The sequence below is a fragment of the Mustela nigripes genome, chromosome 11, assembly GCF_022355385.1.
Source record: "Mustela nigripes isolate SB6536 chromosome 11, MUSNIG.SB6536, whole genome shotgun sequence".
Taxonomy (NCBI): Eukaryota; Metazoa; Chordata; class Mammalia; order Carnivora; family Mustelidae; genus Mustela; species Mustela nigripes.
In genome coordinates this window covers 31,923,161-31,950,792 of record NC_081567.1, presented here as the reverse complement: position 1 = coordinate 31,950,792, position 27,632 = coordinate 31,923,161, and the positions used below count along the sequence as shown (strand labels likewise).

General features: G+C 42.6%; 1 protein-coding gene across 2 annotated transcripts; it reads left to right on the top strand.

Moving 5' to 3' along the window:
- Window positions 1-27,366, top strand: HAPSTR1 (HUWE1 associated protein modifying stress responses). 2 transcript variants are annotated; one of them, XM_059415336.1, is made up of 4 exons: window positions 1-312; window positions 975-1,055; window positions 12,278-12,553; window positions 24,888-27,366. In XM_059415336.1, the coding sequence occupies exons 1-4, from the start codon at window positions 87-89 to the stop codon at window positions 25,130-25,132; spliced, it is 828 nt and encodes a 275-aa protein (XP_059271319.1). In that variant the 5' UTR covers window positions 1-86; the 3' UTR covers window positions 25,133-27,366. The 2 variants fall into 2 exon arrangements, with proteins under 2 accessions (XP_059271319.1, XP_059271320.1); XM_059415337.1 differs by lacking the exon at window positions 24,888-27,366 and adding an exon at window positions 19,581-20,605.
- The last annotated feature ends 266 nt before the right edge of the window (window positions 27,367-27,632 follow it).

The window sequence follows — 27,632 nt, the reverse complement described above, 5'->3', positions numbered from 1 at the left end:
GCCGCTCGACGACGACGCTCCCGCGGGGGCCCCGCCTGAGGAGGACGCGGCGGCGGCGGCGGCGAGGCCGCGGGAGGCCGCGGAGGATGGAGGAGCGGAAGGAGGAGGGCGAGGCCGAGATCCAGGAGCACGGGCCGGAGCACTGGTTCTCTAAGTGGGAGCGGCAGTGCCTGGCTGAGGCCGAGCAGGACGAGCAGCTGCCCCCCGAGCTGCAAGAGGAGGCGGCGGCCGCCGCGCAGCCCGAGCACAAGCAGCAGAAGCTGTGGCACCTCTTCCAGAACTCGGCCACCGCCGTGGCCCAGCTCTACAAAGGTGAGGCCCGCCGCCGCCATCTTGCCGCTGCCGCCGCCCCGCCGCCTCCCCCGCCGCCGCCGACGCGCCTCGGGGTCCGCGGGTCGGTGGAGAACCCCGAGGGCGGCCGCCCACCCGCCAGCCGAGCCGGGCCGGGCCTCCGCGCCCCCGCCGCCTCGTCGCCCCCTCCCCACAAGATGGCGGCGCAGGGGGCGGGCCCGGCGGGCGGCCGCGGCCGAGCCGGGGGCCGGCGCGGGGGGCGCTCCAGTTTGGGGCCGCTCTCGGGGGCCCGCCCGCGGCTGAGGCCCGGCTGCTGGCGCCCCCCGGCCGGGAGGGGAGGGGAGGGGCCCCGGGTCACAAAATGGCGAAGGGAGGCGGCGGGGCCGGCCCATTGTGCCCGAAGCCGGCCTCCGGGCGGGGACTGGGAGGGGGCGCCTCCCTCGGCCGCGGTCGGTCCCGGGGTTGCGCCTCTGGGCCCCGCGGCTCGCCTTTGCTCCCGCCGCGACCCCTTTCCTGCAGTTCTCGCAGTTGAGTGTGGGATCCTGAAGCCTTGGAACAAAATGGCGAAACCTAATATGGCCGTTCCGGAGTGATTGACGCCCAAATAACATCTTCTCTCTCTGTGTCTCTCTCTCTCTTTCTGTGTCTTTTGTGTGTTTTTTCTCTTTCCTCCGCTTTTTCAGACCGAGTGTGTCAGCAGCCAGGACTTTCTCTCTGGGTCCCCTTCCAAAACGCAGCCACCGCCGTCACCAACCTCTATAAAGGTAAAGATAACCTTGCTGCATTGTCGCTAAGGGGAAGGGCAGCCTGTGTCAGGGTTTGAGCCCTGCGCTGCGAGCGTATTGGACACCCTTCCCCGGGTCCAGACTGCCGGAGTCTTTGCTGCTGCGGAGTCCGGCCACCAAGTGCCCCGAGTACTTTGTCGGTTGAGAACTCCGGGGATGGTCTCCTATATCCCTGCATCTCAGCCGGGGCGTTTGACCCCCTCCGGTCCTCCCCCCTGGGCGCGTTTGACACTGGGGGCAGTTTTGCATGTCATCCCTAGGAGAGGGCTGCTGAATATCCTGCGTGGCACAAGACAGGCTCCCCTGCCCCAAGTGTCGGTAGTGCGGGGTTGAGAAGCCCCGAGCTGGGAGACCAGCGAGGCCTGCTGCCTCTCACTGGCGAGGGCACCTAGGGAAGAAGGGAGTTCATGGTGCCACAGGGAGGTGAGCACTTCCCGGAAAAGAGTCTTGAGTTAGGCAGCGTAGACCGAGATATTTTCGTAGCATTTAAGTGCGCTGAAAACGAGCTGATTGGACTAATCTGTGCATATTAACATACTGCTCTTCCTAGCAACGTCGCGTTTGCTTTCAAAACTACCGCATATCTGATTGTATATTGTTGGCAGGAAATGCGTGATCAGAGTTTGCGTTGGTAGATTTGTTTTATGGTAGTGTTTTTCTGGAGCTAATCCTCACCCCTCCCCAAGACGTGAAGATATGTAAGTAAGTGTTCTTGTTTATTGTGCTCTCAGTAACCACGGCTTTAGGTTTTATGTCTCAAATGATTTTGAAGATTTGGAAATTTGGATTTGATGCTTCTTCGGGACAGGGTGTCTGTGGAGAAAGGATTTGAATTTGTTAATCTTAGTAAAAATGTAATTAAATTAAATGCTTTCAAACTTGGGAGAAGCTGCATATATAACAGTAATGGACTTAATGCATTTCAGAATGATCAAAGGTTAAAACAAGCTGTGGAGCACCTTCCTGTATTATTTTTGCCCAAGAATAATGGCAGCATTCTATAAGAAAAATACATTATTGTGAGGCATCGTGGGTGGAATTTGCAGTTTTTTGGGTTAGTAATTTGAAAACATAAAGTGAAACGTGAATAGAATGTTGATTTTAGGGAAGGAGGAACTCATAGTCTAGGCCTGCGAGAAACGGGAAACGCAGATGGTGCCCCAGTGGTCAAACTTTGATTTTATGTAGCTGAGTTCCTTAAATTTTGACTCTTGAGTAAATTTAACATCCATCAGTTCTAGAGGGTCTTCAGCATTGTCTGGATTGTCTCTTGGTTTCATCCAGAGAATTTGGAATAATACTTAAAACCTGTTTTAGAGACTCATTTCTTGGAGTATAATTTGGATACCATATAATCACCCTTTTAAGAATCATAGCTTGAATTTGACAGACAACATATACTGTGACGGCATAGAGCATCTATCTCCAACCCGAGCCCCTGGCACCACTGATGTGACTGTTGTATGTATGGTTTCCTGTATCCATAAAGTCATGAATAGAGCTTTATGGCACAGTCTTTTGTGCCTGGCTTCATGAACTTCCCGTGTTCCGTGGTGTACATGCTGCAGGTGTTAATAAGTAGCTGGGTGTCCATTTTGGCCCCCTCCCCGACCCCAGTGTTGTTGGTTTATTGTTTGTTTGGTCTGAGTAGCATTCTATTCTGTGTGTGGTGCTACAGTTTATCCATTTGTTTGTTGCAATTTATTTTTCTTGAAGGTGGGGATGGCACCATTTTTGGTGGCTTTTGTATGCCTCTCTTTGCCTAGGCCATACAAAAACATGCACATCCTTTAGATTTTCTGTTTAACTTTTGGTGCTGTTGTGTGCTGTTTTATGTTATCTTTTTAGGACTAAAGCTGACACTGCTTCAAAATAGAAGATGGGTTAGAAGCTGAACTCTGAAATAATCCCCAAAATGGATTGCTTGATTTGAAATTGCTTTTTATAATTTATTAGTTTTCTTTTGTTCAGCTGATTTAATGAGAGAGACATTCAATTTTTTTTTTTTTTTTAAAGATTCTATCCGTTCATTTGACAGAGAGACACAGCAAGAGAGAGAACACAAGCAGGGGAAGTGGGAGAGGGAGAAGCAGGCTTCCCACTGAGCAGGGAGCCTGCTGTGGTTCTGATGTTGGGCTGTAACCCAGGACTCTGGGAGGTCATGACCAGAGCGTAAGGCAGACGCCCGACAACTGAGCCACCCAGGCACCCTGAGACATTCATTTTTTAAAAAATGGAAATAAATTTTCTTGTTACTGCAAATGTGTTAGATTGTTAGAACTGGTTTTGTTTTATATCCTGTTTTTGTTAAAAGTAAATGCATCCTTTTTTACCTGGTAGGAAAGGTGAGTTGTGGTTCCTGAAATTTGGTAGTGTAGCAACATACTCTTACCTGATTGAAAGAAAAGAGGTAATGCTCTGCAGAGATACTCACCTTTCTCTTTTTCAGGGTGAAGTCTTTGGAGAACAGGACTACAGCTGTAGGATTAATTAGATACCTTAAATAGAACCAGTGTAGTTAGCAAGGTAGTGTCACCAGCGCATGCAGCATTACGTGTAGTGGTAAATCTAAGTTCTTGTTCATAGCTCCGATTAAATATTTAGATATTATGTACAAGGGGGGAGATAATGGGATGGGGTCTCTTTAAAGGGTAGTGCTGCTGTATTTTTTTCTGATTATACACTTAACTGGCAAGCTGAAAATGGCTTGTTCTGCAGACTGGGGAGAGGTTGGCACTTATGCCAGGTTTCTGATAGCTCCTAAAGGAAACACATAGGAAGTTCAGATTTGAGGTAAAAGCCTAGCTGAGGGCCCCTTTTGATTGCTTTTGTGCTTTTGAAAAGTCTAAGGCTCAGTCATTTTGGTTTGGCTGGGAGGATGTGGAGGAGAGTGAGTTGTCTCTTAGTGTGGACAGAATTCAGCAAAATATGGAGTGTGTGGTTCTTGCTACTCCGTGTTGTAGGGCACGACTTTGGTATCCTCTTTTGGAAAGGGGAGGAAAAAAGTCTTGATTTGGTAGATCTAAAAAGGGTGATGTTTGTTTAGTTTTCACTTATGTTCTGTTCCTGGCCTAGTACATTTTTTGATATGTGCAACAGAAGAGGGGAGTGAAAAGTTACCGTGTTGGTTTTAATTTAGCCCAGATTCATGCTTACCTGGGAAATACTTAACCACACCTGCTGGTTTGCCTTTTAAAGCCCCCTCCTTGCATTTTCCTGGGCGCTACTTTTAATCTCGGTCTCCAGACTCCTCATTAGGAAGTTGTTCTCCTTGTTTAATACCAACTTCTTCTGTTTGGGTTCCTTGCTCAGAAGAGAGGTTGGACTGGTGCTGGTCCTCTGGGACAAGGCTATCTTGGGAGCCCCGGTGGTCTGCCTGAGGTGGGTGCTGGTGCCTTACCTCTTTACCAGTGTCCTTGACCCAGTGTTTGATCACATGGCCCAGGGCCACTTCTCAGCATGTCCCTAATGGTTTGTTCTCTCAGGGTTTTGTTGTTGTTGTTTTAAGATTTTATTTATTTATTTGAGAGAGAGAGAGAGAGAGAGAACAAGCAGGGAAAGGGGCAGAAGGAGAAGCAGACTCCCTGCTGGGCAGGGAGTCTGATGTGGGCTTTGATCCCAGGACCCCGGGATCATGACCTGAGCCGAAGGCAGACGCTCAAGGGACTGAGCCACCCAGGTGCCCCTGTTCTCTCAGGTTTTTTTGATGTCTTTTTCTTCTTTGACTTTTGTTTTATGGTTAGCTCCATTTCTTTGCCTCCACTTTTAATTAACTACTTACTAAAAAATATTTTTAATTTAATTTAATTTATTTTTTTTTTTAAGTAAGCTCGACATCCATCGTGGGGCTTAAACTCACGACCCTGAGATCGAGAGTCACATGCTTTACCGACTGAACTAGCCAGGCACCCTTGTCTCCACTTTTAATAACTTTCATTGCATGTTGAGCAGTACTATGACATATGTTGAGAGCTTTCTTTCTTTCTTTTTTTTTTTTTTTTTAAGATTTTATTTATTCATTTGACAGAGATCACAAGTAGGCAGAGAGGCAGGGAGAGAGGGGAAGGGAAACAGGCTCCCTGCTGAACAGACCGCCCGACTCAGGGCTCCATCAAGTCTTGAGATCAAGACTTGAGCCGAAGGCAGAGAATTTAACCCACTGAGCCACCCAGGAACCCCTGTTGAGAGCTTTCTGTTGATACTGTGTGTTTGAAAGATGTTCCTTGTTCTCTCTCTGACCAGCATGTGCCCAGGGAACATCTTTACTCCAGCAGTGCTTGAAGAAGCCCAGCATTGTTAGAAGGGCATCTACTGCTAGATTGTTTGAGTTCTGGTTCTGGCATGTTATTATAATTCTGTTTTCCAGGTGTTTGTGGCTATGGGCAGTCCTTAAGATGAAAGCAAGAAATTCTAGGTTATTTTTTATCTTTGTATTTCTTCTTGTGAATAAGCTTTGTGGTGTGGTGCTTTCCTTCTTCATCTTTCCCTAAAGGTTAAATAGAATCGCCAGGTGAGAAAAATGGTATGATGCCTTTTATTTAAGTCCTTGTTTTTGAGGCCTCTTGATGCCACATCCCTTTATAACATGCTTTCTTACTTCAGCGTGGCCATCTTAGACTGTAGGTAAAATGAAACTGAGTAGGACATGCTGGAAATTTGTGGGCTTGGTGGTGAGTGATTGGCATATATAAACAAATGGTCAGAGAAAGCGTGTTCCACCTGGAGATAGTGGAATTTCATCTTTTTTTTTTTTTTTTTTTTAAGATTTTATTTGTTTATTTGACAGAGATCACAAGTAGACAGTGAGGCAGGCAGAGAGGGAGGGGAAGCAGGCTCCCCACTGAGGAGAGGGCCTGATGGCGGTGCTTGATCCCAGGACCCTGAGGTCATGACCTGAGCCGAAGGCAGAGGTTTAACCCACTGAGCCACCCAGGCGCCCCAGAATTTCATCTCTTTTAAAATTTGACTTTGTGGATCTGGTTTGTGACCCTTCTTTTTGCAAAAAAAATAATACTGAGCTTTGAGACTTTGTTCACAACACCTTTGGATTATAATTAGAAACTCTAAATCTCAAGTTGTTTTTTTTTTTAAAGATTTTAGTTATTTATTTGATAGCGGGAGGAAGAGCACAAACAGGGGGAGCAGCAGAGGGAGACGAGAAGCATCATCCCAAAATCCCTGGATCATGATCTGAGCTGACGGCAGGCACTTAGCCTACTGCGCCACCCAGGCATCCCTTAAGTTTTATTCTTTAACTTTTGCTCTATAAGGAGCAGTGGCCTCAGTCATTCATAACATCATCTGTAGATGGTGTGTTAAGTTTTTGTGGAAGACATTGTCTTCGGCATAACTTTTCTATAAAAGGATGTTTTGATTGCAGGTAAGCAGAAAGTACAAGTCAGGCAGGCTTCATTGGTGTGAACATGGATTGGCTTCTCTCCGACCCAAAGGCCAATGGTAGGATTAGCTTCAGTCAGTGCCTCAAACTGTCCTGCTCTATAGTCTCTTGGCCAGAATTGGGTCACATGCTTACTCAGAACCAGTATCCTAGCTACTGTCTGGGGCTATGCAGATTAGGTTCAGACTAAACCATTTGAATGTGGAGGAAGCTCGCCCCAAAGCTATCCAAACAAATTTGGAAGTACTTTTAGGTAGGAGAAGGAAGGATGAGGTTGGATGCCAGACACATGGGGTTACTACATACATTTCTTTTCTGGCTCCTGTCCTTCTTTGTGTGCTAGGTGAAAATTAAGGAATTATCCTAGATAGTGGGGGGCGCCTGGGTGGCTCAGTGGGTTAAAGCCTCTGCCTTGGGCTCAGGTCGTGATCCTAGGGTCCTGGGATTGAGCCCTCCATCGGGCTCTCTGCTCAGCGGGGAGCCTGCTTCCTTCTCTCTCTCTGCTTGCCTCTCTGCAGACCTGGGATCTCCGTCTGTCAGATGAACAGATAAAACCTTTAAAAAAAAAAAAAGTAAGTATCTAAATAGTGGAAGTTGGTGCCTATTTTCAGATACTTCATTGCTGGAGAATGCATGAGTTGTTTCTCAAAACAGTTGGAAAATGGTTTTATTTTGCCTGTAATTCAAATCTTTGTTTCCAATGAAACACTTTTAATACTTGTTTCCCCTGTGGCAGACTGGATGACTAGTTAATGCAAATTGAATTTCTAAGTTCAAATATTTTGTCATTAGTATTTTTTTGAAATGTTGCTTTGATCTAGCAGTGTGCTCTTAGAGTTTATAGGTCCTCTAAGGCGGATGGGGGATAGTTTCTCTTGTTTTGGGGAAGAACTACCTTATAGAAGGAACTCTGTCACTTACCTAACTTCGGGCAAGGCCATTTGAGCCTCTCAGTTCCAGTTCCTTGTTTAAGAAATTGGGATGTCTGCTCTGGCCAGCTCAAAAGGATTGTATCAGAAACTATAAATAGTGAAATTGGATTAATCTTGTCTGTATATCATGTAAGAAAGCTGTACATTTGGTCTCCGTCTCAGAAATTAGGTGATTCTGTGCCTGTTGCCCCTGCCAGTGGTTAGAGGATTAGACTTCTAAAAATCTGGAATTCCATTTCAGCTGCTTATACAAAAATAGTTTTTTGTTTGTTTTTTTAAGGTTTTTATTTATTTATTTGACAGAGAGAGACACAGTGAGAGAGGGGAACACAAACAGGGAGTGGGAGAGGGAGAAACAGACTTCTTGCCTAGCAGGGAGCCCAGTGTGGGGCTCGATCCCAGTACCCTGGGATCAAGACCTGAGCAGACGCTTAATGACTGAGCCACCCAAGTGCCCTGCAAAAACAGTTTTTTAAAAACATAAGAAACATGGGACATCTCCCGTGACTTGTCTGCGTCAGTTTGTTTCCTGAATAGGGAAGTGACTGTTGTGCTTAAAGGTTAGATTGACATTTTGATGCCCTTGGGGTTTGCCTAACCTTCAAACTTAGGGCCCTGCTTGCCAATGGCTTTGGCTTCAGTAAAATAATTTTGGACATAAGACTGTCCCCACAGTTTCTGTGCTCTGCATTTCTAGAATTTGAATGTCTGTTTGTCAAGGTTCAGATGTATTCCGGGTAGTTTTTGGCAGAGAGCCTTGAGAAAGCCATCCCTGTTTGTATTTATTGTGCTGCTGTACACTTAATCAGCCTGTGATTACATTAAAATCTAGTACAGTCATGCCTAAGATTCTCCAGTACGTATTCACATCTCTCCTGTTTGATAGGAGGGTTTTATTTTCAACCACTTAACTGTTTAAAGTCCTAAATGTAAGGACTGTGTTTGAAATGCTTTTGTGTCAACATGAGATTTTCTCTATAGGGAAATAACGGAAATGGGATTAATGGGGGTGGTAAGGTTATTGATTTGGCTTTCAGGATATTCTGTGAATGGTATAAAACCAAATCTTGCCCAGGCAGTGCCGAAGTAGGTACCTGAAGATCTTAAATGTCCTGTCTGCTTTTGTCTTCTGTACTTTCTAATCTGTAAAAGTCAGTGTTTGTGGAGTACCTGATCCTTAGTTTGTTCTCGGTTGGTTTTGATGTTGAGACTTGCTCAGAATTTCTTAGATGAAATGATCGGTCAGTCACATAAAAAAATTTTTTTTAGTTGCGTAAATTTTATTTTTTAAAGATTCTATATATTTGAAAGAGAGCATGAGCGGGGAGAAGGTTAGAGGGAGAAGCTGACTCCCCATGGAGCTGGGAGCCCCATGCGGGACTCCATCTGATCCAGGACTCCGGGATCATGACCCGAGCCGAAGGCAGTCGCTTAACCAGCTGAGCCACCTGGGCACCCAAGTTGTGTAAATTTTAATAAAAGAGCATCACAGGTTACTTAGATAACGGTCTTTCATGTAAACCACTGAATATTGCATTTTCCAGCTTTGTTCAAGTCTGTGATTGAAGCATCAGGCCCTCCCTTGGGGTTCCTGGCTGGCTCAGTCAGACCATGTGACTCTTGATTTCAGGTCAGGAGTTCAAACCCCACTTTGGGGTGTGGAGCCTGCTTTTAAAAAAAAAAAAAAAAAGCCTCAGGCCCTTGCAGATCTGATTTTTTGGAACTTCTTTTGTCCTCAGACCAAAATGTAGCAACTTTATTCCCTGTATTGTCAGTTCTTTAAAAAACTGCCTCAGGTAGTCCTCTCCCTTTGGCTCTTGAGTTCTGCATTCAGTTGAAGGAGGAGGTTTTGTCATCTGGTTTGGCAGCTGTGTATTTACATGCCCGCTTCATCTTGGCTTTACATTGCACAGACCTGCTTCAGACCTGTTTCTTATAGTCCTTCTATACCTGCAGTGTTTTCCCTCTCTGCTTACAGTTCTGGGCCTCCTTCCGTCTGGTTCTTGAAAAACAATTTCCTTGGTCATTCTGTTTGGAACCTGCTTCTCCACTTACAAGTTTGAGTGTAACAGTTCTTTCAGGTGGGGCAGTTTTGTTGAATCCTGGTTGCGTCAACGTTCACACTTTACATGTTTCCTTTTTCTGGTGCTGTGGGTTTTGCTCACAGTTTTGATTTCTCTTCAAATGCTTTGAGCTCTTTCAAAATCACTCTTCTAGATACAGCTTTACCAAGGTTATGTTGAGTTTATCTACTCCTACCGTTGCCTTTCTCTAAGTCTTTAAGAGATTGGAAAATGTTATATTACACTCTTAAATGTTATTTACCTTTTTAAAAAAATTTTATTTATTAGAGATGGAGAGCACAAGTTGGGGGGAGAGAGGGGTAGAGGGCAAAGGAGAAGTAGACACCCCACTGAGCAGGGACCCTGACATTATGACCTGAGCTGAAGGTAGAAGGTGGCCTCACTGACTGAGCCACCCAGGTGCCCTAATGTTATTTACCCCCCCCCCTTTTTTTTTAAGATTTTATTTATTTGATAAGGAGAGACACACTGAGAGAGGGTTCATAAGCAGGGGAAGTGGGAGAGAGAGAAGCAGGCTTCCTACTAAGCAGGGAGGGCTATGAGGGGCTCCATCACAGGACCCTGGGATCATGATCTAAGCCTAAGGCAGACGCTTAATGACTGAGCCACTCAGGCTGCCACTGTTTTAAAATGGAGTTTATGCTTGCTTTGTTTATGATGAACTGATAAATCAGAAGCCATTGGTTCACATTGTAATTTGACCATTACTCTAGTAATGAGAAAGTGGAGAAATTACTTCATTCCACGTGTGCTTTTTATGTCTTTAGAATAAGAATAATCCAGTTCTCAAAGTTGTTATGGAGTTGACTGTTTTATTTAAGAGTGCTCCCAGGGGTGCCTGGGTGGCTCAGTGAGTTAAGCTTCTGCCTTCGGCTCAGGTCATGATCTCAGGGTCCTGGGATGGAGCCCCGCATTGGGCTCTCTGCTCAGTGGGGAGCCTGCTTCCTCCTCTCTGCCTGCCTGCCTCTCTGCCTACTTGTGATCTCTCTCTCTCAAATTTAAAAAAAAAAAATCTTAAGAGTGCTCCCATAGACAAGGTTTTCCGTTTTTTTTTTTGTTTGTTTGGAAAAGTTTTCAGCAATAAGGACTGATCATCTAAGGAATAGGCCTTCTGATAAAGTTCTGCTTGTGCTGCCCTCCTGCACTCTTGCTTAATAATGCAAATTCATGCAGCTTGGGATCCTCTGTACTGGATTATTGTGCTTGTGGAAAACAACTCTGTTGGTTATTCCTTTCCCTTTCTGAGTTACGTGTTTCAGACAAGTAATTTAAAAAGAAATCATGGCCCAGAAAAGTAATAGAGGAATGATTCTTTGTGCTGCAGAAAAATTCTTGCTCTTACAAAAGCCCAGGGATAGATAGAACCGTTGTCTTTAATGTCATTAAAGGTATACTTTTGAGTTTCTGTGAGCTTAGCAGTTCAACTAAAAATAAATGGCAGTGACTTAAATTTCCCAGTAGGTCAGGAATCATTTACTGAAAATGTGGGTTACATATATACAGGGGTAGTATTTATTTACAGGGAGACTGGAGGCCAGTCTGAGAAATTTTTAAGTTAGGTCTTTCAAGAGTGATTGACTTATGGGAAACTGTTGGCAACTGGAAGCACAAAGAAAGTATATGAAGGGAATGAATGACTGTTTCCACTGTGCTGTTTGCTTTTGGTGTTGAGTTGTCAGAATTAATTTTTCCTCTTGATTTCTAAAATGTTGGCTGCTGCCTTCAGTGTGTTCCCAATTCTTGGTGCTGAACCTGTTAGGAGTGTATCATTCCCAAAATGATACAGTAAATGCAGGTGGCCTGAGTGATGTGTATGTAGTATGTAGTCATCTGTTGAATGATATGATGCTCCTACTTAGGATTAATTGTGAGAATTCGCATTTCTGCAGGCGAGTAGAGCTTAGTGGTTAATAGCCACAGACTCTGGAGCACAATTTTAGGTCTTGTGTGTATTCTTTGACCTTGCTAGAGTTGCTCAGTAGCTGTTCTCTTTTTGCAATAGGGGAACCTTTGTACCACTTTCAAAGTTTTTTTGTTTTTTGTTTTTTTTTTCTTTTTTAATTTGAGCAGTCTTTACACCCAGTGTCAATCTCGAACTCATGACCCCAAAGTAAACAGCCGCATGCTCTACTTCTGAGCCATCTAGGTGTCCCCCCCCCCCCTCCAGGTCTTCTTACTACCTTTTTTACTTACTACTTTACTACCTTACTACCTTTTTTCACAGGTGAAGCAGCATATAGTACTAATAGACATTTAATAATTTACCCACCATTAGTAGCATTAAACAAGCTAGCTTAATTTGATTAAGCTTAGCAGGATTTTAAAGGGAATAGCATTTTAAAAATGGTAACTCGGCTAACAAGAAATAGTCCTTGTTTCTATTTAAAATCAGTGTTTTTGGGGGGCACCTGGCTGGCTCAGTCAGAAGAGCGTGCCACTCTTGATCTCGGGGTTGTAAGTTGAAATCCCATATTGGGTGTAGAGGTCACTTAAATAAATAAACCTAAAAAAGTTAATTTTTATTTGTTTTTTAAAGAACCAGGCAGAAGCTGTAGGACTTCATGATCTCTGAATTTAGACCATTAAGATTAAATACCATGTGTAACACTTCAAACAGGGATGAAATACAGTTTTGTTTAATGGATTGCCATTAAGGTTTGAGAACCCCATATACTTCATGATACTCATTTTGTTTAACTTGTCATGTGGTTTTGTTTCAGAAAAGAATGGATCCTGGCTCTACTGATCATTTTGTCTCTTTTTTTCTTGTTCTTTTTTCTCTAACAGAAAGCGTGGATACTCATCAGCGAAGTTTTGATATTGGAATTCAGATTGGCTATCAGCGACGCAATAAGGATGTGTTGGCTTGGGTTAAAAAGCGCAGAAGAACTATTCGTAGAGAAGATTTGATCAGCTTCCTGTGTGGAAAAGTTCCTCCACCACGAAACTCTAGAGCTCCCCCAAGACTGACTGTAGTGTCCCCTAACCGAGCTACTTCAACGGAAACTAGCTCATCTGTAGAGACTGATTTGCAACCCTTCCGGGAAGCCATAGCTCTGCATGGTAAAGCCGTTTAAACATATTTCTTTGGAAAAATGGTTAAGAGTGTGCCTGTGGACCCATTTTCACATCTAGGTTTAGGTCCAGATAATATTGTCTGTGTTTTGTCTATTATAGTAACTACGTGCTCTAGAAATGTTTAAGTAGAATGTAAGCTAAGAACATAACGTGGGCAATTTTTGAATGTTAGTTAGCCCATCCTAAAAAATGTTTTTAGAAAGCTAGTTTGAGCTTATCAGTGTCACAATAACAGAATCTTTTGCAACATTGATTAGACCTTACTGCTTTATACTTATTGTTGTACATGTTTTCTTACTATTCTGAGTCAAAGAGGAAGTTCTTGTGTCTTAAGATTCTAGTACATTTCTGACTGCCGTGAGAGTCTGGTCAGTGGCAGGCAAATGAGGCAGGTAATTTTTGAGCTGTTCTTGTGGGAACTCCCTTTGACCCTTTTGAATTATTGAGTGTGCCTAAAAAGGTGAGAGTTGATGACCCAAGTGGGAATGGATAGATGTAAGAAGAATAAGAATAAGTGACTTTCCTTGACATCTGTTGTTCCTTAGATCCTTGCTTTGATAGGACTGTCAGGACAGTCTTAATCACCATCTCCCCAGGCCATAAGAAGGCCTTCTTGGCTAAGGGCTTTAAGTATTACTGGAGAAGCCTGGGGTGAGTAGTCAACAAGGCTGCTGCTGTTTGATCCTCTCTAATACAGATTTACAGGTAGACCTGGAAGAGGTACTTACTAGACGTTCAATGCATTTATACGTTTAATAAAAGAACAATGAAGTATTGAGACTTAGTTGGAACTGAACAGGAAACATGCGTGGTGCACATAACTTCCAGGAGAGAAGTAATTAGTGAGTTAGGTCAGGAGGCCTGTTAAAAGCGAACATTTCTGGGCCATAGTAGGTCATCTAAAACTAAGTAGCCTGGTATTAAAAAGGATGGGATATAAATGCAGAGGATTTTTATGTCCTTGAAGCTTTAAGGCTTGTGCAGATTTCTTGTTCTCTTTGGTGGACCCTGATTCTTTACCTAAAACCCTATTCAGATCATGGGGTTGGAAAAAAATGTTTTTTCCTCCTGATAGTTTAAGTTAAAAACACAAAACATTTATTGCAGGAAAGTCCCTGATGTGTGGATGCAGTACTTAGGATTGGTGGCTGTTTCTAATATAGGGGAATAGTCATGCCATTAGAACTTCTCAAACTCAAGGCAAAAATGAGTTCGATCTGTTCTTAATCAGTTCAGTTCCAGAGTTCACCTCTTTCACCATTAAGTTTGGAACAAATGACTGGAAGTCATTTGTCAGTTGCCAGTCAGGTGACTGGCCTGTCTGCGCACAGTAGGGCTGGATGTGGTTGTGTCTGAGCATTCTGATTTTCTTTATCATCAGGTGTATTTATGATTCATTCCATACCTCTCTCGTTTAAGTTTCTTTTTTCTGTAGCATACTATACTTGAGAAGATAGTTTTAAGACACAAAAATGCCACTCCTGTTATAAAATCTTAGTGCAGTTGTATACCTTGTAAAAAGTGCCAGGTCTCTCTTGCCCCGCCCCCTTCTTCCTCCCCGCCTTTTTTTGACTGTTCAGCTTGTAATTTGTCATTTTGTGAATTTTTGGATTTACTAAGACAATGTAGTTTTAAGAAGAGACTTCATAATCTTGACTTGCATTTAAATTGTGAAGTTCGAGAAAGTTGAACAATAAAGCTGTGTAGGCAAATAACCTTTCCCTTTAATAGCCTTCAAGTACCATATACTGGAGACTCTGTGTACTCTAGTCCTAAGGTTCTTACGCTGAATTCCTGTAGTGGTCAGGTAATTTGGCCCCTTGGAAGAGTATACAGAAACATAAATTACACCAAGTTTTGCACTTAGTGGTTTTGGAGAACATCAGTCTGTTGAGGAGAATGCTAGTCTGGTTTGAGATTGGAATGATTTCTTATGATAGGGCATTGTTGACTAAATTGTAAGGCAGATTAATGACCAACTTTGTAACCAGGTGTCCTTGTGATCTGAATTATTGGATAGTCTAAATTGAAGTGAAAGCTGTCCAGATCTCCTACAATGTATTTGGAGCCATCTTCAGTGAAGTACATTCTTGTCAGTTTAGTTTTGCATATAATTGCTTAGCCAGATGTGTGAAATGTAGTTGAAGTCATATTGAAGTTTTTAGGGATCTGCATTGGAAGGAGAGTCTAAATTCATGAGATTTTGACCTACAAGGAAGGGGGACTTAGGAAAAGAGTTGCATATTGAAGTATACTTATTAAGTTTTTAAACCGCAAACATGAGTGTAGGAGGTCATATCATCCTGTTCCTTTTTATGAGAGGACAGTTTCCCCCATAGTTTTTCTTCTCTTTTCTTTTTAAAGGTTTTATTTATTTATTTTGACAGAGCACAAGTAGGCAGAGGCAGAGGGAGAAGAGAAGCAGGCTCCCTGGGGCTCGATTCCAGGACCCTGAGATCATGACCTGAGCTGAAGGCAGCCGCCCCACTGACTGAGCCACTCAGGCGCCCACCCCCGTAGTTTTTCTTAATTGGCTCCTAAGTACTCTCCTGTACCAAACACACCTACCTACATACACCCAAATTACACATTTTATTTGAAGAAAAATGACAAAGGTATAAGATACTTAACAGCATTTATTTCCTGTAGACACTGAGGGTGTGGTAATGAGTAAGGTCTTCTGATTAGTACCTCGTCAGCCTAGGAGTTAATGCAGTTTCAGTCATACATATATCAGTGGTTATCAAACAGTTACAGACAAATCTCCTGGTTACTGAGGTTTAAAGACTATAATCCACTTTATTTTGGCACTCGTCTCCACTATGGGTTGCTTTTTTTCCTGTGTACCATGAGATCTAGTCATCTGGATATTAAACTTAACAGGAAGTCTGAGAAATACATAAGCATGTACTATAAACTGATGTCCTTGCCTTTTTAATTCTTGTCTTAAAATAAGTACATCAAAAAGTTACCAAGTACTGAATAGTACCTGCTTCCTTTTTTTTTAATGTAATAGACAATTTCAGATGGACCTAAAATCCTCTTGACTGTTTTGTGGTTCTCCGTATCCCTTTCTGATTCTACCTCTTAGGCATCCTTTCTTTCTCATGTGGAATTTTCCTTTTGGTTTTTTTTTTTTCTTCCTATGTTCTTTCAGCTTCGATCCCCACCCCCTCAGGCTCTTCCACTGATTAGCTTACACTCCCCACCACTTTTTTTTTTTTTAAGATTTTATTTATTTGTCAGCATAAGGAGGAGGAACAGCAGGCAGAGCAGGCAGAGGGAGAAGCAGGCTCCCCACTGAGCAAGGAGCCCATCGTGGAACTCTATCTCAGGAGCGTGGGATCATGACCTGACTTGAAGGCAGCTGCTTAACTGACTGAGCCACCCAGGTGGCCCCTACACTCCCCGTATCTTAAGCCCTAACCACCTCCCACAAGGCCCTCTACTTGTAGTTTAGCCTGTTCCTGACTGCCTGGTGTGTGTGTACCGTTGTCCTCTGGTGGATGTCCACACCACAGCATCCCTGCAGACCTCTTTCACATAGAGTAGTTCCAGCCCGTTAGCAAATACCTGTCTTGTCCTCATTGAGCCATTCAGATGCACACATGGCAGATTCTCTGCTGTCTCTGGAAATGTATAAATGAAGAAGGAGTACTTTTCTGTTGAGGTCAACACATACTTGGGTAATTTAATGCCAGGGATGTGGTATGTGTAAAGATACTCCAGAGGCAGAAAGGGACCTTTTACTGTGTGGCCTGGCCTGGCTGTGCGTTAAGAGAAGAGTCTTTGGAGGAGATGAGCCCTGGGCTCTGGAATAATCTCCTTCCTGCTCTTGCTTCCTGGCCCTGAGATGACCCAGTCGCCTGTCCATGTTTCCTGGGACCACTGGAGTAGTGTTTTTGATCTTGTCACTTCAGTGAAAAATAGCTTTTGTTTATGGCTAATAGGTTGAAGTCAGAACTGAGCATGGCATTATAAGGTCCTTCTGCTTGGGTCTTGACCTTGGGTGGGTCTTGACCTTGGGTCAGATATCTTAGCCATATGGCCTCATCTATGGAATGTCTCCTTGCCCTTTTCCAGATCTTTCTCTCTGCCTGCTTATACTTAAAGATAGATCAAGCGCCTCTTCTAAAATTAAGCTTCTAAAATTAAGCTTTCTTGCACTTCTCCTTTCTGAAGCCTTCCTTGAGCTTTTAGTCTTCTCCCATTTGGATTTGCTTCTCTGGCTGTCCCTCCCAATAGACTAGGAGTACCTGAGGGCAGGGCCTTGTCTTAAAGCTCTTGGCTTTAACAGAATCTGGCGAAGAAACTGGCATAGGTGTGTTCTGAGTTGAACAGAGTTCAGAGGTCTGTTACATGGATGGATACAACACAGTGGAGGTAAAGAACCTTCAGGAAGAATTGAGGATCAACAGATCCCAGGATGATTGCAGCGGGGGTACAAGGAATGGTGTGTACGTTAGGAGAGCTAGAGGAAACTCCTTACTTAAATTAGAACAACTGATACTTTGAACCGGGCTTGAAGATGATGGCACCATTACAGCTATGTTAGTGTTACTTTATGCCTGCATATTCTGCTAAGGAGGTTGTCATTTAATTCTCACTTGCCTGGAGTTACTGCAGTTTTGTTGAAGAGAGCGGGCTTATTTGGCTTCATAAGTGGTAGAATAGATATTCCAGATCTGCCTGCCTCCAAAGTGCATGCTCTTAACCATTGTGCTTCCTACACATTTTTACATTGTGGTCCCTCCCCCAGGGAGGGTGGGAAAGAAGAATTTTCTTCTCTAAAGATATCACTCCATACGTGAATTTTCTGTTTTTGGCATTTTCACTATAAGTAAATCTTGTTAAGTAGGATTGAGGATGAATTGTTCATGACCTGTATTTCTGGTTCACTTTAGTAGGAAGAGTAGTTACGCTTTCTTGTAGGTAGGCTACATTCCCACTATGACCTTGGGCAAGATGGTTAACTTTTTTTTTTTAAGATTTTATTTATTTATTTGATAGAGACATAGCGAGAGAGGGAACACAAGCAGGGGGAATGGGAGAGGGAGAAGCAGGCATCCTGCTGAGCAGGAAGCCTGATATGGGACTCCATCCCAGGACCCTGGAACCATGACCTGAGCTGAAGGCAGACGCTTAAGGACTGAGCCACCCAGGCACCCTGATGGTTAACTTTTGCAAGGCAGTCTCCTCTTCGTAGGGTGTTAGATTGAATGAGAAACTAAGCAAAGTACCTACCTACCCTTTCACTGTACTGTTTCTTACCCTGAGAGAAGGGGGACTTCTGCTTAGTTCTGTGAGCACCCTCTTTGCCTCTTGGTGGATTTCAGTGTAAAAGTAGACCTAGAGTTTGGATAGCCTCTTAAGACACCCCCCCCCCCTTCAGTAAGGGTGACCTTCTAAATTGCACATATCACTCCAGAGGGGAAGGATAATGTAAAAATTACTGTTAATTACTATGTTACTTGCTAGGATCTTTTTTTTTTTTTTTTTTTTTTTTTTTAATTTTTCATGTTGATACAAACCAGTGAAGTTGGTGCTTTTTCTCTTTCTACTGGATGGACAGATTCTCAGTTGACTTACCCAAGCTAGTGTTGTGTCTGGAAAGCCTTAGATTGAAATCCGGTCTCCTCTTTCTGAGTTTTATTCATTATTGGGGAGGGGGTTAGGTGAAAAGGGTCCAGAGAGGAATGGGGCATGCGTTCATGGAAGGGAAGAAAGAGACCAGGCTGGGAGAAGCAGCTGGATGCCAAGGCAGACTTCACTCTTACTCAAAGCGCCTCATTGACGTCATCTCATAGATGGTCTTTGGAGGCTCCTGGCTGTGGTTCAGACTCTTCTGTACAGATCAGAAACACTTGGTTTTTATTTCCAAATGTCATTTTGATGACATTCTTGACCGAGGTTTTAGGAACCAAGCTTACTAGGCCTGGGTTGTTTCTTCTGTAAAATTCCATCCATTCATATCAGAGGGCCCTAGCATGTACAGTCTGTGTCATCGTAGGCGCTGTTGGGAATTGCTGCCATTGGCATTTGGCTTTAGGATCTCACTTTGCCAAGTATTAAGTTCCTTTCATGTTTAAATTAGTTTCAAAAAGGCAGTGGGCTGCCCCATTCCCTGGTGTAAGTAGTGAAAGGGGCTTAGGCAGGCTAGCCTTTAATGTAGCCCTGGAGAATTTCAAACAAAGGAAAGAAACAAAAAGTTTGTTTCAAAGAAAGCACTTAGTTAAGACAGCAGCTCCTTAGTATTGAAGTCTGACATCTGAACCCTTTTCTGGTTTGAAACCCTCCCTTTTTGGTGGATGTGGTATTAAGAGTTCTGATTTCTGCATTTCAGCTCTTTCTGTGGAAGTGGTGGTCCTTTAAAAATAAAGTATGTATTGTCATTCTGTAGCCTCTCCATTGCCCAGCATTTACCTAACACTAAGTACTAAGCACAGTTGATTAGAGGCTAGGGGAAGGGGCCTGTGATACAATAGCTTGAAAGATTCTTGGGTCTGGAGGAACTGGGTATAGGGCTTTTTCAGAAAACCATAAAAGGTCAGATAGGAACTTTTACCTAGAAAAAATGTAAGGCAAATTCCTAATTTGTCATACTCAGTGTATAAAACTGATGCCTTCTTCTAGTGCTTATGGAAATCTGTGGATTCCAGATAGCCTGAAGCAATGGGGTTTTTGTTCTCTGAGCAGACAGGTGTTTGTAGCTTTTGTTAATTTGTTGGAAAACATTTTTGGACCTGTGTGCACTAGAGTGATACCGAAGAGGAGATTTTGGTGAGAACAAGGCTTCTTGATAGAATTTGCTAGACACCTGAAATCCAATACATTTAAGAGGGATTTATTTGTGTTTGGTTCTGTTTCTTCCCCTTTCCCTCTTGTCCCCTTCCATCCATAGAGCTAAATATTATAGAAACAAATGTTTGATAGCTAACACAGATGTTTAGGTTAAGTATTTTTACACTGTTGGCATGCTATACACGAAACTCCTTGTAACTTTCTGTTGCAGAGGACTAACTGGAACTGACCTATAGGGTATTTTGATCATCTGTCTTCGAAGTCCTTCCTTCTCTTGCGTGTTTGTACTTCTGGTACAGCGTGTGGAACGCAGTAGTAGGGACTTCATAGATGCCTGTTGACTGTTGCAGTCTGCGTCTTCCTGAAATACCAGCACCATTGATACTTACTTAACAGTAAAATATTTTAAAAACTTATGTGGAAATTAAGATGTAAGAGATTAATGCACCAAAGCAATCTCCTCACTTAATTGCTTAAAATTGATTACTTCAAAGATTCTTTAATTAAAATTCCTCTGCAGACTGGAATTTCTAAATGATGGCCTTAGTTCAAGCCAGCTTTTGAGAACAAGAACAATGAAGGCAATTAACATAGCATTAACATTTTTGATGAAAAGTGGCATTTTCTGTATATTAAGATTAGATATTAGTTGCTGAAGTTTTCTGGGGTAGGACTTAAGTATTAAGTTACCAACGTCAGTGATACGAAATTGATTTTGAACTTGCAGTACAATTTTGTCGGACATTTTTTCATTGACGTGAAAAGGAGTCCTCGTAGCCATGCCTCATTCCGTTTACACACCTAGTATTGATAGTTACAAAGCACTTTAACATTTGAGTTTAATTTTTCCACTAGTTTCCTGTTTTATAAATAGCACTTTCTTGGAAAGTTTTGAAAATTTCCGAAAAGTAAAAAGCTCAATATCTTGTTATCCCACTATATAGAGATAACTACAGTTAAATGTTTGGTGCATTTTCTTTCAGTCTTTTTTTCAATGTATAAATATTAAAACTATTTCATAGTTGAGATCATACTGCATATATGGTACTGTATCTTGCCTTTTTCATTTTAACGTCGTGAGCATTTTTCCCATGGCATTAAAACTGTCTTTGAAAAATTTGAAAGCATTGGGCTGTCAGCATAACTGAAAATGTTTTCTTGGTGTGACACATGTATCTTTGTAACTGGTTTGATTTAGTGTGCTTTACTTCAATAAAAATTCAGTATTACAATTTACATATTGGGGTGGGGAGTGGTATCTACTTCAAATTACTAAAATCTTAGTAGAATTCCTTTTTTAATGATTTGAACTTATTCCCTGGTGCATTTTAAAAACACAACATTTTACACACAGTGCTTGTTTGCTTAAAACCTCAGAACACCACTGCAGAGGGAACGCTACCCACTGAATAGTGCGATTCATTTGAAATGCAAGAATACCAGTGTCATGGTGTTCCAGTCAGGAAGTTATCACTCTGTTCAAATGGCGGGGATTCCAGGCCCCCCCCCCCCCCCCATTTTCATACTGGAGATGGGAGAACTGGTGGAGCAGATCTGCCCAGGGTCCTGAGCCTGTGCTAAGTGGATCAACCCTAATGACAGCTGCATTTTCTCCTCCTGGGCTGGCCCTCTGCCCTCACAGGCCAAAGGAGGTTGGGGAGCAAGTAGACAGTGTAGATGCAGCCCCCAGGCCTCGGGCTGCCGACGGAGGAAGGGAGCTGAACCCGTTCTGCACTTGCTCTTTCTGTGCCTGTGACCTGACTCCATGCTGGGAAACTGGAATGACATGTAATTAATTCTGAAAACAGGATTTTCTTAACTATCTCAAGCATGAACTTGGAATGAAAATAATAGTTATGTGCTACTTTTAACAATTGACCATGTAACCTAGATTCCTATAACCTGGACTGTGCCTTTGTTTTAGCTCCAGTGGGAGCTTTCTTTTCAAAGTATGAAATCATCTAATCTTTTTTTTTTTTTTTTACCCCTACTCCTACACTAATCATTTAAAATGAATGCAGAAACTTTAAAACTGATTGAGTTTAATCTTGTATTAAGCAATTGAGACTTTTCTGTCTAATCATACTACTTGTTCTGCTGCTTTTGTCAATTGATATTCCCATAGCCCTTTTTGAAAAAGTGTGTTTTGGTAGAAATTAAGTTGTATGCCCTTGGGCCGTACAACTTAGTTTTTTAGTTCTGAAGCATGTTCAGACTCTGTACTTGTATAGGCCTGATTGTTCATGTGGCTTAGCTAAGGTTTCCTGAAGCATCTTCCAGTAGCTGTCATTGGTTTATAAAATAAAATTTGGGCTGTTTAAAATAATATATTTTTTGGTTGTTCATCTTAATTTTTTTTTTTTTTTTGACACAAAAAGTCTTTTTGGGAAAGATTTTAGATCACTAAAATTGGAAAAGAATTTTCACTGCTGAGAGTAGATAGGAAGCAGGTAATGTGGCACATTGTGACTTGACTTTAGCTTCCAAACTAAGCCCTGAGTTGTACACCCAACAGAAAAGATTGCTATTTTCTAGGAATTTTCAAATTGATGAAATTGATAACTTAATATCTCTTCTTTTTCATGGAGCATAGCAGTGGAAACAAAATAGAAGTATTTGCTTGATGTGCCTGTTCTCTTCTGGTGGAGTATTCTGTGAGCCTTGGGTATTTGTCCTTAGGTGTTAAACATGTTACCATGTTAACAAGAGGGCTTCTGGGGCGGGAAGGGTGGGGATTGTTGGACTTCTTTTGGTGGTTTCAAATGATAAAGGGATCCTCAGTTTTAATTATTGAAGTAGCCCAGTTTCATGCTGAAGACCCACATTTTACAGTGTAATTACCTCAGGACTTCCTGCATTATGAAACAGCTATGAAAAGATTATTGTCTAAGTTCATGGACACCTTTTAGTAGTTTGTTACGGGCTGGTAGGTTAGAAAAAAGAAAGCACAGCTCTCTCCTCAAACTGGTGGAGAGCTGGGAAAAAATTGCCAGCAATTTGGGAGTATTTGAGTTTTTTAAAACTTGATGGCAAAGAGTTAAGAGGGCCACCTGGGTTTGTTTCCAGGCATTGGAGAGGTGAATAAACCTCAGCAGCTTTGGATTTCAGTGGATTTCAAAATGGGCAGGATTTGGAAGCACTCTGCTGTTTTCAGAATTCAGTGACTGCTTTGTGCCAGGCACCATGTGCATTAGTTAGATAGGAAATGACCCTGTCGATAGGAAAAGACAGGATCCTAGTGCGCTGTATTAAGATGAGCCCGGGATGTGGCTTTTCCTTCTTTTCCTGTATGTTTAATAAACTGGTGTGGGCTGAGGAGGAAGCGTAGTACCCTTTTGGTGTTAACACTGGAGATGTCTAGCAGGCAGTTAGAAATATGGATGTGTCCTTGAGCTTAGGAGAAATGCCTGCTTCGGTGGAAAACGATGCCTTTAGGTCAGCTGAGGGGTCAAGGGCACCACTGTGGGTGACCTCAGCCTATCAGGGGCAGAAGAGAAGCCTGCAGAGGCCACTGAGGAAGGAACCGACAGGCTGGAGAACAGGAAGGAGCAGAGCGTTTCAAACAGGAGGGAAGAGGAGCCAGTGAGAGAGAGGTAGGAGAACCAGGAAAGAAGCCTCCGCTGGGAGGAGCTGCTGAAGGACTAGAGGCCTCATGGGCAGGAGCAAATGTTGGAAGGGAGGCGCAGGCCCAACCCTTGGAAGGAACCGCAGGTCCTTTGCTCTGGCAGCGCACATCCGCTCTCCAGGTGGAGCGCAGAGGGCAGGAAGGGAGGAACTAACTGTTCAGTGAAGCCTAAGGCAAGCCAGACCTTAGACGCTGTGGCCACTTCCTACTGAAATGTTGACTTTAAGAACGGGCAGGGTCACAGTGAAGGGGAAATCTTCGCTGGGGCTTGAGTTTGAGTCCCTGCTCTTGCTCACTGGCTGTGTGACCTTGGGTCGCTTGCTTAACCTTTTAATCTTGGTTTCTCATCTGTAAAAGTGGTAATCCAGATGTTGTAGGATTATTTGGAGGATGAAATTTAAAAGTACCTAGTGCCCAACACAGGAAGTGCTCCAAGATTAGTGCCTTTGTTATATAAATGTTTTTAAAATAGACACCAGCCTTGGAACCGTGTGGAGCTACAGAGGGGCTTGTGATTGATCATCCTTTGGTCACCACTGGAGCGGGAAGACACATCTTCCATAGAGAGAACAGTGAGGGGGCTTCTGGGTACCAGGCAGGGAATTGGGTTGCAGAGTAGGATCAACCTAATGGAGGGAGACTGTTGAGGCCACGGGGCTGAGCATGCTCAGAGTATCTGTAGCGTAAGAACAGTGTGGGAGGGAGTTTATTAATAGTTTTGATGTGGTAGAAAGTAGAGAATTTTTTCTCAACTTAATGTTTAAATTTCAATCACATTTACAGGGCATATAAGATTAGGAAAAATGGGCCCCTACCAAGCCAACCTGTAAGCTTACTCTAAAATCTAAGTTCTGTTCTTTGGGAACATAGATTGTGCTAGATCCTTTTCTATAAATTCAGTCCAGCAATAACAAAATCCCCGTATGAGGCTGGCATAGCAAAGGGAAGTTCATAAGGTATAGCCACTGTTGGTGATGTTGAAGTTTTCAAATTCAACGCTGTGGTTAACGTTTCCTGCCTCCCTTGGGCCTGTCACGGGTTTATCCTGTATATTTCAGAGCAGAACATATGTTTGCCTCCTTAGCTATTCAAGAGTCTATGGAATGAGTGTCCAACGATGAGTGCTAGGTCTATTCTGGATTTAATTCAACCTTGAAAGCAGCAGGATTTTTTTTTTTTTATGCCATCTTTGTGTTCCCTTCTCTGAGGGATTATATATGGTAATAAGTTAGACTGTCCAAAGGAGTGTCTACCAAATACAGTCCAGACCGTGGGTGACGATATAGCTTGATTTGTCCAAGGGCAGACTGACTTTGTACTCGATGTCCCAGCACAGTTTTTAATAATGACCCCTTTTTTGGGTTCAAGAGTGCACTGTTTTGGATGATAAATTTATAAAGTCAACTCATCTGGAGAGGTAGTTGGAAGAAGCCCACTCAGGCCTGGAGATGATTGCTTGCCTCCCCTGTGTGCACATACACACACTGGAAGGATCTGTAGGGGATGGTGACTGCATAACTAAATGGTCCTGTTTAAAAGCAAGCATCTGCTAACCTCAGCCATAAGCTACAAGTAACATACATATTGGTAGAGTAGATGGGAGGGTTTTGTGATAAATATGTACACCTAGCATGATGCTTGCAACCTGATACACTTCTAGTAATTGGTAATTACCAATATTGTAAATATTGGTAGTGTTACCAATAAAACCTCTCCTACGTCAAGAGCCCAGCGATTTGTTTTTTCCAGAAGAAAACGTAACTGCTCTCTGGTGACCCCCTTAAGAAAACAGGGAGGCCTCCTTTGACCCTATGAGACATTGAACGTAAAGTGGGTTGCTTTCGAGAGGGTTCCATAATTGAGCAACTCTAAAACCTTTTTTCTTCTTCCTAGGTCTTAGTGGTGCAATGGCTAGTATAAGCGTGCGTTCGAGTACCCCAGGCTCTCCTACACATGTAAGCAGTGGATCGAATGCTAGTCGAAGGAGAAATGGACTCCATGATGTCGATTTGAACACTTTCATATCAGAAGAAATGGCACTCCACTTGGACAATGGTGGAACTAGAAAGCGTACCTCAGCCCAGTGTGGCGATGTCATTACAGACTCACCAACCCATAAACGCAACAGAATGATCTAAACTGCAAACATTTTCACACCCACCATGCTGCTTGAAAGCCACTTGATCCTCAACATATACTATTATTGCAAAGGAAACATGAGGCCATCTTCCCTTGTTCACTGTTTAAGACAAGTGAATTCTATAGTGGTTGCCATAAAAGGAAGTTCTAGGTATTTACAGTAGATGCCTCTTGTAACTATGGCTTTCTTAAAACTATAATCCTAGCAGAGGACATCAGATACCGTGTAGTCATTAGCAAGATCATCATAGGCAAACATATATCCGTTCCAAGGCTAAAAGTGACCTTAACTGTATTTATTCTCAAAGGGAAAGGAAATATCAGATGTTTATTTGGTTATAGAATGCTCCTGCCCCCCCACCTCCCCCCTTTGGTCCATTTCCTGCTGTGTTGAGTATTTTGCTTCAACAGTATTGCCAGGTTCCTAAAATTATCTCAAACCCACGATTTGGCTTCCTTGTCAAATCTGCAGGCTTCCATTTTTTAAAAAATTATTATTATTATTATTTTTTTTAATTTTTTTTTTCTATGCAGCACTCTATCATGCACCTGGGCTCTCGAGTCCCAGCGTGCGACCTCTAACAATTGGACTGTGCCCTGTTTTTCGTTTTCCAAGCAGTTTCTAATTCTGGTGATTGTGTGATGTAAAGAGGTGCTATGATGGTCATGCAATTAATACTTAATATTGAATCAATACACAGAACTTTAACGGATTCACTTTGTGTGTGTTAGCGCTCTAAAAGTAGCAATACTATTAAATTGCCCCCAGACAGACCCCGTAGGCTTAAAATACTCCCGTTCTAAGACGAGTACTACTTCCCATGCAGGGTACTGTTCCTTATGGTAAATGTAAACACATAGACTGCATTCAAGGGGGACCTGAAGTAGAGAGGTCATGAAGTTGGAGGATGGGCTTCCTTTTGGGTTCAGTGTTAGCGAGAGGGAGACGGATGGTGGGGGAGGGTAGCTATTCCAGTCTCTTATGTCCTGTAGTACATTTTTCATGAATGCCCTATTTTGTGTGCAGTTTCCATTGGAATGGTGGAAGATAAAGGTCTTTTATCTGCTAATAACGTGGTCAGAACTTAAGTAGCCGTCTCCAGTCCCTCTCCCCTAACAAGTGCAGTTTGGAATCTCATTCTGGAAGAGATGGAATCGCATGGAGGCTCTCTAGATGTTAGGTAGACCTAAATAAAGGTTACGAGTAGATCCTCTGTCCCTATAAGACCTCTTGTAGCCACAATGTTTTAGAGCATGTTTGATTGTTTCCTCTTCATTTTTAATATCTTGAACTGAATGATAGTCTTTTTTAGATGAAGAACTGATGTCAGCCTGCCAGGTACTGTAATTTATTCTATCATATTATTATATTATATATCAAGTAGGACAGTGAAAATGTTTCCTTGCAAACTTGTAGTCCAGTATCAGTTAACTTCCTGTTTTTATCCTGAAAAGACCATTGCAGATCAGTGTAAGGGTTTTTTCCAGTAATTACTCACAGCACTTTGTTAAAGTTTGCAATTCCTTCAGCCATTTAATAATAATCTTTCTGTGAAGAAACTTTACTGAGTTAACCATAATCTTCATTGACTGGGTGGGAGGTGAATGGAATGTGTGAGCTGGAGTTCTGTACTCACTATAGATTTAGCCCTTATTTAAAAAAAAAAAAAAAAGTCCATTCCGTACTAGAACCAGGAACGAAAGTGCGGTGTTTCCAAATCTTTGCAAAAGTGGATCAGTTTTTGTTTGAATATAATAGCAGGAAGAATTACAGCAATCTGTCATTTTACGTGAAACAGACAAGCCTGTGTATTATGAATACTTTTAAGCTTCCCTTTGGAATATGCCCAGAAATGCATTTGGAGTTACCTTTGTTTTTCTATCGTTGTCAATTTAGATTCTGGAATTGGCGTTTGGTGGTGTGAAGAGTTGCCCACAAGTGGCCAGAACTCCTCTTCCTAAAGGATTTTGAGATTGAGGAACAGATGTAAAACCTCCCCCTTATGCCTTGGTTCTAGTTCCTCCCTCCGAGTTGAAAAACAATTTTTTAAAAAATTTTTTGTTTTTGTTTTAGTTGGTGCTCTGACGCTTAATCTCAGTACCCTTTACTCTTGATTGTCAAAATTTTGATAAAACATGTGCCATTTTCTTTGGTAAGAGAAAGCAGGTCTTATGTCTGCCAGAACACGATTTATATGCCTTATTGGCTCCATTAAACTTTTTAAAAACTTTAGCACTCGTTACTTTTTTCCACTGCATTTAATCTCAAATGCTGTTTGTCAACCTCACCGGAACCCGTTTGCCTGCTCTGTCTCATTGATCTCTCCCGCGCCCCCCTCAGCACAAGATAACCCTAAGATCTAGGAGTAGAAAGGAAAGTGATTTCTTCTCATAGGAAGACTTAGTTCTGACTGCTAGATTTTTGAAGGCTTTGATTGTGCCATTTTAGATGCAAACAAATCATGGAAGATTGAGTATTGTGTGGTACTTTTTTTTAAT

Coding starts and splice junctions, on each gene's coding strand:
- HAPSTR1 (XM_059415336.1), top strand. CDS start 87: ATGGAGGAGCGGAAGGAGGAGGGCGAGGCCGAGATCCAGGAGCACGGG. Junction 313..974: donor CGTGGCCCAGCTCTACAAAG/GTGAGGCCCGCC, acceptor CCGCTTTTTCAG/ACCGAGTGTGTCAGCAGCCA. Junction 1,056..12,277: donor CGTCACCAACCTCTATAAAG/GTAAAGATAACC, acceptor TTTCTCTAACAG/AAAGCGTGGATACTCATCAG.